Here is a 12093-nt window from a genome sequence, read left to right on the forward strand (position 1 = left end):
CCTGTTCTTTACATGATGAGGGAAAAGCACAGATTTTTACTTTGTAGCAACACCTAAACCTTGTGCTCTAAAGGTAGATTTTAAAAGACAATACAATGCAAGTGTGACTTTCTGAGGGTGATCTCAGTTATATGTTACCTAGGTTCTTAGAGACAGGATCTAGCATAGAATGAATTCAGCACTGGAAATCACAGCTTAGTAATACCATGCTTGTCTTGATGTGTGCTGTTGCTCCCAGCAAGCTGTGTAGGCTGTTATCTGCTGAGAAATCTCTGTAAATGGTATTAGTAATACTTTATAAGTAGGTTGGGAGAATTTATTTTTCTAAAGCACTTTAAAATTCTTTGGTGGAAAGCTCTGTATGGAGCAGATTGGTGTCAGCCTGTTTTTCCTCCTCTGAGCCAGGAAGAAGATAGGCACTTTAGGGTGGGAAGTTTGGCTTATCTTTTGGAGTTTTTTTTTTTTTTTTTTAACATTTTTTATTGATTTATAATCATTTTACAATGTTGTGTCAAATTCCAGTGTAGAGCACAATTTTTCAGTTACACATGAATATATATATTTCATTGTCATATTTTTTTCTCTGAGTTACCATAAGATCTTGTATATATTTCCCTGTGCTATGCAGTATAATCTTGTTTATCTATTCTACATGGAGTTTTTATAAATTGCCTTTATTGAATTTGAAATGAGTATCAGAAGCTCCCAAGAATAAGGTTAACTATAAAAGCAAAGTTTTATGGATTTGGAACTTGGAAGTATGTGTTTTCATCAAAGATTTAAAACAGATTTAAATATTAATTTGTAATTGGCCAAAATTTGGGGGGAAAATATATCCTTTGATGATTCTGGGTCTGAACTTTTTCTCTTGCTTTTTTTTTTTTGTATTTCAGAGAAGGGATAAGGCTAGTTTTCTGAAAAGTAGTTAACTTTTATTTTCAATATGTAAGATCTGTTTCTTCCACTAATCTGTAAAATTGATATTTCTGCCAAATAAATTGCAGTAGATGCTGGAACAGAGTTTCATCTACACTAATACGTTTCAGTGTGCATACTTATATGTATTCATGTGAAAACAGTTTTGCTTGGACGATTTAAAACCAAGTTCTTGCTTTAGGGAAGCTAAAAGTCTAATAAGCCAGAGTAATATATATCACAAGTGACCATAATGCATAGTTACTGAAAAATACGTGTTTCTTCCTGAATTACCGTTACTTAAAAATAATAATGGTGGACAATGAGGAATATAACTATTGAGTAATTTAAAAGTACTGGGCTTTGCTGTTCATGCATTTGCAAGAAACTTTCTGGTAATGTCAAAGAAAAATGAACCACTATAGATGAATAGGAAGGAAGGTAGGGCCAGTGTACTTCCTGGTGCCTTGAAACTGGAGCTGACAGATGCAATGTGGTGGTCCCTTTCCCTCTCTTCCTGTGACTGATGAGCTGAGCCCTTTCTCCAGCTGTATGTGATGTTCCAGTGAACTAATGAGTGTATTTTTCAGCGTACATTAGTCACCTGATTCAGCATTCATGTTCATATAATATTGTGTTTAAAATCTTAATAGGTTTCTGTCCTTTTAGGGTTCAGATTTACTATCCATTCGGTCTGAAACCTTTACTTTTGGCAGGCTTCCAAATAAACAGCTCTTTGGCAGAGCCCCTACCCATTTTATTCTTCCCTTGGGTGGTGGAGAACCAAAGACCACTTGTGTAAAGCTGGAGGACGGGGGTGGGGCGGTGGGGGAGTACACCTTCGTGCATGCGCTGGCTCTGACACAGGCACACACAGTGAACCCGCTCCCCACTGGGATAGGTTGGAGAGGATTTGGCCTTTGAAGGCTTTTGAGGGCCCAGGAAGATAATTAACCCAATTTACATTTGTATAATGCAGAATGAGTTTCTGGCAACTACTCTGCAAATGAACCCTGAGAATTTGGTTTATCTGTAACGGAGATGCTGCAGGTCACGACCCTTGGCTTTATGAGCAGTTTATAATTTAGCCAGATTTGGTTCTCAAAAAAAACTAAAAAATGTCCCAACTTTTAATAATAGTAAGAAAGAAAGAACGCTGCTACAATATGTGACAACAAATATTTTAAAGCCACAGGAAATTTAGTCACCCCACAATTTTGTCATGAGCTTGTCCAAGTGTTTCTTTGAAAGCTAGATGGCCCTGTCAGTAAACGCCAGAATAGCACCTCTCGCATGAACCGGTGGCACTCCAGTGTGGGGTTGGGCCCGTCGCCGCCCGCGTTCTGTGCGGGTCAGGGACTTGTTCTCGAACGCTGGGGCTTGGGCTCCGCGGGGGCGGGGCGAGCTGGGGGCGGGGCCGCCGGGCCGCACCGCTAGTGCGCATGGGCAGACGTCCTCCTCGGCTCCAACTGACCCCTTCAATTTACGCCGTTGTCCGAAACGTTGCGAAGGCCGTTACCTGAGCGCCAGCAGTCCCCGACATGGCTGATGAAAAAGGTACCCTGAGGGGAGACGTAGAGGAGGGAGAGGAGCCGGTGGTGGCCGTCACCGGTAGTGCGCACCCTGGGAAGCAGGCAGAGGAGGAGGAGGAGGAACCGATGAAGGTGGAAGTGGCGGTGGGGGCTGATGCCTGCTCTGACGACCTCAGCTGTGGGGAGGCCGATATCGATCCCAGCCTCCTGGAGCTCGCGGACGAGGAGAAATGCCGGAGTATCCGCAAGCAGTACCGGGAGCTTATCTACAACGTCCAGCAGAACCGTGATGACATCGTGAACACGGCGAGCGACTCCCTGACCGAGGCTCTTGAGGAAGCCAATGTTCTGTTTGATGCAGTCAGCCGAACAAGAGAAGCAGCTCTGGATGCCCAGTTTCTTGTTTTGGCTTCTGATTTGGGTAAAGAAAAAGCAAAGCAGCTAAACTCTGATATGAGCTTTTTTAATCAAGTAGCGTTTTGTGACTTTCTATTTATATTTGTGGGTCTAAACTGGATGGAAGGTGATGGACGTGAGTTGAGTGATTATGATGATAATATAGCTCTTTCCTTCTGGGAGACAGTGCAAAAGGAAGCAACATCTTGGATGTTGCAAGCTGAGAAATTCCACTTTATTTTTGGTTCATTCAAATCAGAGCCTTCTGCGCGAAAGCCCCGACTTGAACACCGGAAAAAAGTTCACAGAATGGAAGAAAATGGGGATATGCCTACAAAGCTGAGGAAGTTGGATCTGAACAGTAATCAAGAAGCAACAGAAAAAGAAGTAGAAAGGATCTTGGGACTGTTGCAAACGTACTTTCGAAAGTATCCTGACACTCCCGTGTCCTATTTTGAGTTTGTGATTGATCCAAACTCTTTTTCTCGTACTGTGGAGAATATATTTTATGTTTCTTTCATTATAAGGGATGGTTTTGCAAGGATAAGGCTTGACCAAGACAGGTTGCCAATACTAGAGCCAATTAATATTAACCAAGTAGGTGAGGGAAATGATCCCAGTTCCCATTGCAGAAAACAAGGAGTTATATCTTTGAGTTTACAGGACTGGAAAAATATTGTGGCAACTTTTGAAATTTCAGAGGCTATGATCACAAATTCATACTAAAGATTTTTGTTCTTAGTATAGGATGCATTTTGTGGCTTTTCTAAAGCATATCAAAATGGATAGCAAAATCCAAACAGAAGCACATATTGTATCTCTTGTAAAGTGATAAAGTATTTTCAAGAACATCAGAAATTGTTTTGCTGTGCAGTGCATTTTTCTTGGTAGTTTATAAAGTTGTCAAGATTGTTACTAAAAAGTTCATTGGCATGTTCACGGAAAAAATTTTTTTCTCTTTAAGACTTTATTAATAAAAGTTCTGAATTTCATAGATTAAAAGGTATTTGATAATTTGCCCCAGAAATCAGTTACGATTTTTTCTCTGTGATACTGCACTGCTTCCTCTGCTACGGGGAATCAAGGGAATCCCAAACAGGCCTCTTAACCAGGATGGGGGGAAGAGTGGGTGAAGAAAATGGTCAATAAAGACTACCTGTAGGGCAGTGTATGTGTGACCTTAATACTGAAAAAAAAAAAAATGCAGATGCCATGCTATATCGCAGAGAGGACTCAGTAAGATTAATGAGTGGGTATCCATAGTCTCCTGTGATTGGACTCAACAAAAGTAGAATATCTTTACTGTAGTAGATGAGGCATCAACAAAGTGCTGAAAGATGAGTAGGAATTGGCCAAAGATAGGAAGGCTATTCTAGCAGGGAAATATGGAGGCCAAATACATGGAATTGTGAGAAGTTATGGTACCAGAGACCTATAAAATTTTTTGGAACTGTTCCATTTGAATGTTATAATGGGCAAAAATTGATTTACCTCACCTATTTGTATTCTCAGCGGTGGAAAATATCTTTGTCAAATTATTTAAAACACTAAAGTCTTTTAGCATCCTGTTACAATTTTTATCTGCTTGGTTAATTTCTTCTCCAGCCCCTAGTTTCCCTTTGTAATTTTTGCTAGTACACACAGTGTTCCTCAGAATCAGTGATGTTTCATTATGTAACAGCCTTGAATATTTGTTCCCAACTCAATTTTGTATTTCTTAACAGGGCTTAAAATGCCTGGAAGTTGTCCTTGTTTAAACTGAAACATGATTAATTTATCCAAATGTTCTTCACTTGTATAAAGCCATAAAGGTTTTTTGTTGTTGTTGTTGCTGCTTTTAATTGTTTTAAGAGTATAAATTACAACCTTACTTGGAGGCTACTGCTGAAAATGTGGGTCTTCAAGAAAACAGTTTTTGAAGGCACAGTGAGCATGCTATAAACCTCTTGATCCTTAGAGAGTGGGTGGTAGTAGTGGGTCTTACTATTAAACATCATTTGGCAAGTGGGTAAGTATCGGATTTGCATGGCAGTAACGATAAACTTTCCTAAGTCTAATGTAGTACAGGGAAGGAAAATCCAAAGACTAACTTAATGACATTGATTTTGAGAGGAGATTGAGATTGAGAGATTCTTCAGTAATAGTGGTTTTAGCAAAAATAGAAATTTCTCATGAAACTTGGCCAATTATTTTCTAAAGTACTCATTCTTCCCACTTTTTCATATGAAGGGGTGCTAACCCTTCCCAGTGTCTACCACCCTTTGATCTAGCAGTTGTGGAAGCATCATTTGATCTCACTGATCCTTTCTTTAGCGTGCCTCTACCAACCAGGTTCCTTAGGTTTTCAGAGCTTTGTTGTTTGGGGAAATGACATCTTAATGATAGCAAAAAGATCTTGCCTCAGGTCTGCTCACCAGCAGATCATTCTTTTAAAGGCAAGAGTCTTTACTAGGAGTGTTTGAGACTTAGTGATGACTGAAAGCATTACTAGAAAATGTAGAGGTTTGGAAGGAAGGTAATATTTTGGGTCTTCTCTGAAGTTATAGCTGTTAAAATATAAATCAAGTTGACCACTTGTTTCCATTTTTTAATTGATTGTCATGACACCTGTATTGCCTCATTTATTGGAAATTAAAGCAACTATTTACCTTGAAGAAAAAAGGATAATTGACCAATAGATAATACATTTATAGAGATTAGATATGAACCAAACTGAAAGTCTGCTAGTTCCTCACTAATATAGTTATAGTGGCTTAAATTTCACAGGTTCAATAAAATCAGATGAAGTTTAGGAGAATATTGTGGAAATTTTTTAAACTAGAATTTTGTTGTATAACAGAACCGCATTCTGATCAAAGGTCCTGGGATCAGATCCTGACTCTCAACTATTCTAGTTAGAGATTTTGGGGAAATTAGATACTCTTTAGGTAAATTATTGAACCTGCAAACTTCAGGTTTTTGATTTGCTAAGTGGGAAAAATTATGTATGTATTTACAGTAAGGATACAATTAGAAAATGTATGTGACAAGTACTTTGAATTACTGGCTATAGTACAGTGAAAAAAGAGATGTGTAATCATTTAGACCTGGGTTTAATTCTTGACTCATGGGCAAATTTCTTAATCTTTAAGGCTTTCTTGTCTTTTCTGAAATGGGAATGACGTACTTGGAAGACTATTGTGAGGATTAAATGGGATGGTATATGTAAAGCATCTACCACAGTGTGGGGCTCGTCATGAGCCCTCACATTAGTGCCTCAACAGATCATCAAAAAGTCCATCATGACATCTCTATCATGGTTCACTCAGATTTTTTAAATTCTAGACATGACTTTCTCTACCCTTGCCTTTGTTCTGGGGAAACCATTACCAAGTGATTACAGTTGGCCTTTGTTAATTCACTCAACGGCTATACCAGGCACTGCTCTAGGCACCCAGGGAAAAGTGGTAGACTGAAAATTGCCCATCTCTCACGGAATTTATATTTTAGTAGGTGTGTTAGTTTCCTATTGCTGCTATAACAAATTGCTGTTTAGTGGCTTAAAACAACACAAATTTATTATCTTTTAGTTGTGGAGGTTGGAAGTCCAAGATCGGTTTCTCTGGGGTAAAATTAAGGTGTCAGCAAAGCTGGTCCCTGTTGAGGCTCTGAGGGGAGGATCTGTTTTCTTGCCTTTTTCGGTTTTTCGAGGCCACCTGCATTCCTTGATCACAGTGTCTTCCGCCATTTTCAAAGCTGCCAGTGCAGCCTCTCTGTCTTCATCTTTATTACCATAATGAAGTCTCCCTCTGCCTCCCTCTTACAAGAATTCTTGTGAATAAGTTGGGCTCCCTGGGATAATCCTAGAAAAAATCTCCCCATAACCAGAGTCTCTTTTACAGGTAGTGTATTCACAGGTTCTGGGGATTGGGATTTCAGTGCTGCGGGACCGCTGTTGAGCTCACAGCATGCGAGACGACAGTAATCCTGTTGATGATGAGTGATGTGAGGAAAAACTGCTTGGATGGTGGTTGAGATGCTATCTTGGTGTGGTAAGGGAAGGCCCCTGGGAGGAGGCATTGGAAATAGAATGTGTTTGTTGTGAGTAATCTGCAAGAATACTTGATACAGAGTAAATGTTAAATATTACTGCACCTAGATATTTTGGGCACAAAATAGCTGAAGATCTGCATGATTAATTGGTTATGGAGAATCAACTTCCCTTTCTCCTTGGAGAAAGATACTGTAGCAAGCATCTCTACTTCCCTGAGCAGGAAGACAATTCTTTGATTTGTACTCACCTCAGTATTAGTTTGGTACTTTCCCAGCACTACCCAACAACTGACTCAGATTTTCCCTAGGCCAAGAGTTGGCAATTTTTTTTTCTGCCAAAAGCCAGATAGTAAATATTTTAAGCTTTGTGGGCCATATGGCCTCTGTTGAAACGAATCAGCTGTGCTCTTGTCGCAGAAACAGTGGCTATAGACAATATTGAAACACATGGGCATGGCTGTTTTCCAAACTTTATTTATGCACACCAAAATTTGAATTTCATATAATTTTCATGTATCATGAAGTATTCTTGATTTTTTTCTCTCCTCATTTAAAAATGTTGTGAACCATTCTTAGCTCAGGGGCTGTTTAAAAAAAAAAAAGGCAGACCTACTGGGTTTGCTCCATAGACTATAGTTTGCCAATTCCTGTCATAGGCCCCAGGGCACAGACTCTTCTAGAAAGTTTGTAGCATTTAAACCATCATTTAATGTTATCTCCTGCTTGGCCCGTAATCCTCCAAAGCACAGCGAGGTTTGAGGCACAACCCCTAGCGGGTGCTGTAGCACACTGGCAACATAGTCAGGTTTCAGAGGAAACAAGCAGTCGGCACCTGGTGTAATTTGTATCATCACTGCAGACAAGGACCCCAGGCAGGAGAATTTCAGGAGCTTGCCCCCTATTATGTAAGAGGCAAAGTCAGGTTTGGATCTGGACTAAATCCAACTTCTAATCCATGATGCTACACCTCTTGTACCCCACACTTTTATTTTCTTGGGTGAGAAAGCTGAACTGAAGCCCAGCCTCTTGGTATACATAGCAGAGTAGAAGCTAACACCCAAGTATTTTATTCTAATAATTTTATTCTAAGAATATTTTCCAACATCACATACATGTAAAGTTGGCACTGGTGATACAGGGATGAAAGACAAGATGCCTGTCCTCGCAGAGTTGATGGGAGTGTATGAAGATGCCAGTGCATCCTCCTGGCTCCCTGCCCCTTCAGGAAGTCCTTGGAGGTCAAAATTATGTTAATACTAAGATGTTCGTTGTCTTTTTCACTCTAATTCTCTTGTAAGTCTACCATGGAGTTTTCCAAAGGCTTCATGGCAGGCAGTGGTGTAACAGACTGAACACAGAAAAGACATGAACTGTCTTTTAATCACGACAGACATCAGAGAGAATTATGGAGATATGAAGCAATGCCACTCTTCTCACCAATTAAAAAAATAATTTTAATCGTTTATGTTTAACAATAATGTTAAAAGTTTTAAAGATATTTAGTAACTTAAAATATTTTAATATTTAAGGTATTTAAAATTTCCCCTTACTTTTTAGTTTCTAATATACTAAGTCCCACACTAATCAAAGTTCTTTGAGTGAGAGGGGTCCTAAATAATTTAAGGTTGTAAAGGAATCCTGAGACAAAAAATGTTGAAGACCTCCTGATCTTAATCGGCTACTCTGATAAAGCTCCTGTTGCTAGCAGTTGTAGTTGGGGAACGGGGAGGATGCAGGGGGCATTTTCCCTCTTGCCTCACCATACCCCATCTGCGCACTCCATCCATGCTTACACTGTAGGAGAGCTGTCTTCTGCTGTCTGTCTTATTTATATTTCAAGTGGTCAACCACTTACCTGGAGTTGAATGACAGCAATTTCAGTTTTAAGTTTTAGTTCTGGGGTCTCCTGAATGCTATAATTGTCTTCCTGATTTCACTTTACAGAATTAAAAATCTTCAGGCTCACTCAGAGCTTTCTTTGTAAAATCTGTGCACTGGTTGATACAATTTGACTTAAACCTGAACCATAAGAACCCAGGTCTGATACAAAATTTTAGTATATAACAGATTATAAACATTGGTGGGAGGAGTCTAACTTTTCAGCATGACGGTGCATTTTCATCCTTTTGTTCCAGTATATATGTTTGAGGGAGGTGGTTTTTATTTAGACAGCCAGTGATTGTGTTCTGGCACCATCTGTGTTAAGTACATGCAGATAAAATAAGGCTGAGATTTAAAATGGTTATTTTTCCAGAACATCTAGCTGCGTTTGTCTCTTAAACTAGAAAGTCAGCCTTATGCTCTGAGATCAGCTAGAGAGGGACGCTTGTGAACTGAAGCATACGTTTATTCTCTGATCCGAAAGGCTGTTATTACCAAGTTGTGTCTCCCCCAACAGTGCACTGGAGGAGCCTGCGCCATAATGCCAGTTGAAGAGTACTACTGGCTCTGTTTACCAGCCTCTCCTATTAGACCTTTGGTCCAGACGGTCCGGGTGGTGCAGTCTTGCCCCCGTGGTTGCTGGTTGCCTCTCGTCCTCCCTTCAGTCCCTGAGCCCTCGTCGGTGCCTGCCCCCATGCCCGGCGGCAGCCACAGTGCCGCACCTCCTCCTCCGCCTTCCTCCACCGCACCCCCTTCCGCATCCCAAGCTGGCTGTCCTACTGACTCTAAGCTCTGCCTTTTGCCCCTCACATCTAATGGTAGGCAGGAGAAAAATGGGCAGTCTGGGCTGGTAAGTTTGGGGACTTTTTTATTATTAAAGTTAAAACTTGATTTTTTAAAAAGTATTATTTTGTGCTCATCAACTTTTCCAATCATTATCTCATGTTAGCACAGATTTTTGTTTTAATAAAAGTTAATATTAAATATATCACCAAAATAATGTTCCAGCCTAATGTGAAATGTGACTAATATGTATTAAAACAAATGGAATCAAAGGATTTTTCTAAAGTTAAAAATCTAACATTTACATTGTAAATGCAAAGTACATGGAAACCAAGTACTAAATACAGGAGGCTTCGTGCATAGGTAGATTAAAGAAATGAGCTTTAAGGGTTGCTTATTTATTTAGCCCTTTTTTTTTCTTTTATTTAAAATGCCTTGCATAAACAAGTTTATACTGTATGTCACAGGAAACTATATTCAGTATCTTGTAGTAACCTATAATGAAAAAGAATATGAAAATGAATATATGTGTATGTATGACTTAACTATTATGCTGTACACCAAAAATTGACACATTGTAAACTGACTATACTTCAATTAAAAAATAAATTAAAATAAATAAAATACTTTGCAGAAGCAGGGACTTTTACATTTAACTTTTCATGCAGGTAAATGTCAATTAAGGATTTTGTTCTGAATTTCTAGATTTTATGCTTTACCTAAACAATGTACAGAAGTGTTAAATATTGGCTGATCTGTTTCAGTTTGTTTCTCTTTATCAGGTCCCTATCTTAATCTGAGACCTTAGCCCACTCATTCTGCCCTTGACTAGAAAGTAAGAATAATTGCTAGATTGTATTGGGTCTTTTAAAAACCTACAGTACTGATGTTTTTTAAACTAATTTAAAGCCTCGTTTAAGAACTCTAGGGAAAAAGAGCTAGTCAAACTTAATTTAGGCCAAAGTTGATTTTATCGGTCTGTCTGGACCTCACTTTTGTAGAAGTGCTGTGTGAACACTTCAAAGTAGCTCTCTGTGATGTGGAAAGGAAGTAGGACAGTCTCAGAACGCAGGTCACTGATCACCACTTGAGGGAAGGCTGAACATTTCTAGTTGTGTGCTGTAGTATAAACCAAACAATATTTTCCCCTTTTGCTGTTCTTTAAAGAAGGGTTTTCTCACAAAACTTTTCAGACGTTGTTGCTTTTAAGTAAAATTATTTTCCCTTCCATTGTTTTTCTTTAGTCTTATCAGGAGGACAGACTTCAAAAGCTACAGAAAATGAATGGCTCTGAGGATCTCCCCGAGTCCTATGACTATGACCTCATCATCATCGGAGGAGGCTCAGGAGGACTGGCAGCGGCTAAGGCAAGGCTCCTCATGCGCTCTGGGATATGGGTAGAGAAGTCACATCCCTGACGAAGTTCTCAGGTTCTTGGTGGAATTTGTTTGAGCTACTCTTGTGACATTATGTGTATGTTAACTTGGGCAGGGCATGATAAAGGACATTTTCCCAGGTTGAGCTATATGTTCTTTTTATAAAAATATTGGGCCCAGTGTTTTGGGACACATTTTTATTTATTTTAAGTTTGATTTTTTAAGGTGATAAGGGGTTTATGTTGGGAATGGCTTGAAATTAAATAAATACATTTTTATTCTTTATAAATGTAATTGTTAGGTTTTTCCTCTTTGATGATTTCACTGTTCACAAACCCACCTCCCCAATAGAAAGATGGAGAGCAGTTGGATTTCTTAGACTTAATTATTAAGAGTGCTTGCCTTCTGTGTATATGAGGTGAGCTAAGAGTCCACTAACTCTGTGGCCTGGGGGTGGTGGGGCAGAGGGTGTACAAACAAGGGCAGTGAGGAGTGGGGCTCCTGGCCCTGAACATTTTCCATATGTGAGGGGCCCTTAGGCCTGCCATTCCTCCCCAGCAGTTTCTTTTAAAAGATGAGGTGGCTGGACTCCTCTAAGGTATAGCTTGTGGTGAATCAGTAAAGAAAAGTAAAGTGAAACTGTTCAAGTTGGGAGTAGGCCACTCTGCTGTCAAGCAGTGCTTTGCTGTAAATGACTCAGGGGTGAGCCTAGTTTTTTTTGTTTTTTTTTTAATACTGAAGGACACATGGACTCAGTCCTTTCACATCACCTTTGGAGGTCTGGTTGCAAATACACAAAACTAATTCTCTGGGAAAGATCAAGCATACTCTGCAAAATGAACTTCTGACTGTTGTCACCACTTCCCTAAAATATTTGGAAACCTTATAGAGATCTTCAACTTCTCCATTGGCTCTTCACATGAACATTTTAGGAAATCTTAACAATTTCAGAAGAAAAACTTCTCCAGTATTCTGCCTGTAAACTGAGTTAGATAAAATGTAGAGGTACAAAAACATTATCTTATTGGGTACAGGGTGAATTGGGGACTGTGGAGTATCAGTATATCTATTTCACTGGCTTTTACCACTTGCTTAGAAATGGCCACATATTTTTCAGATTATTGCTTAATTTGTTATTGTTTGAGTGGAATTATGTAAAAGGTTTCTAGAGTTTCCAT

At 39.4% G+C, this 12093-nt stretch overlaps 2 protein-coding genes across 4 annotated transcripts in view; both read left to right on the forward strand.

The window, feature by feature from the left end:
* Positions 1 to 12093, forward strand: part of TXNRD1 (thioredoxin reductase 1) — a 73354-nt gene that overhangs the window by 24314 nt on the left and 36947 nt on the right. For all 3 annotated transcript variants that reach the window (XM_031462884.2, XM_031462886.2, XM_031462885.2), the window contains exon 3: positions 10784 to 10906. In XM_031462884.2, coding sequence (XP_031318744.1) covers positions 10820 to 10906 — 87 coding nt within the window. In that variant the 5' untranslated portion in view covers positions 10784 to 10819. The remainder of the gene's footprint in view (positions 1 to 10783; positions 10907 to 12093) is intronic.
* Positions 1753 to 4667, forward strand: EID3 (EP300 interacting inhibitor of differentiation 3). Its single transcript, XM_010990043.3, has one exon. It carries the CDS (start codon positions 2457 to 2459, stop codon positions 3567 to 3569), a length of 1113 nt encoding a protein of 370 aa, XP_010988345.1. The 5' UTR covers positions 1753 to 2456; the 3' UTR covers positions 3570 to 4667.

The sequence above is a fragment of the Camelus dromedarius genome, chromosome 11, assembly GCF_036321535.1.
Source record: "Camelus dromedarius isolate mCamDro1 chromosome 11, mCamDro1.pat, whole genome shotgun sequence".
Taxonomy (NCBI): domain Eukaryota; kingdom Metazoa; phylum Chordata; class Mammalia; order Artiodactyla; family Camelidae; genus Camelus; species Camelus dromedarius.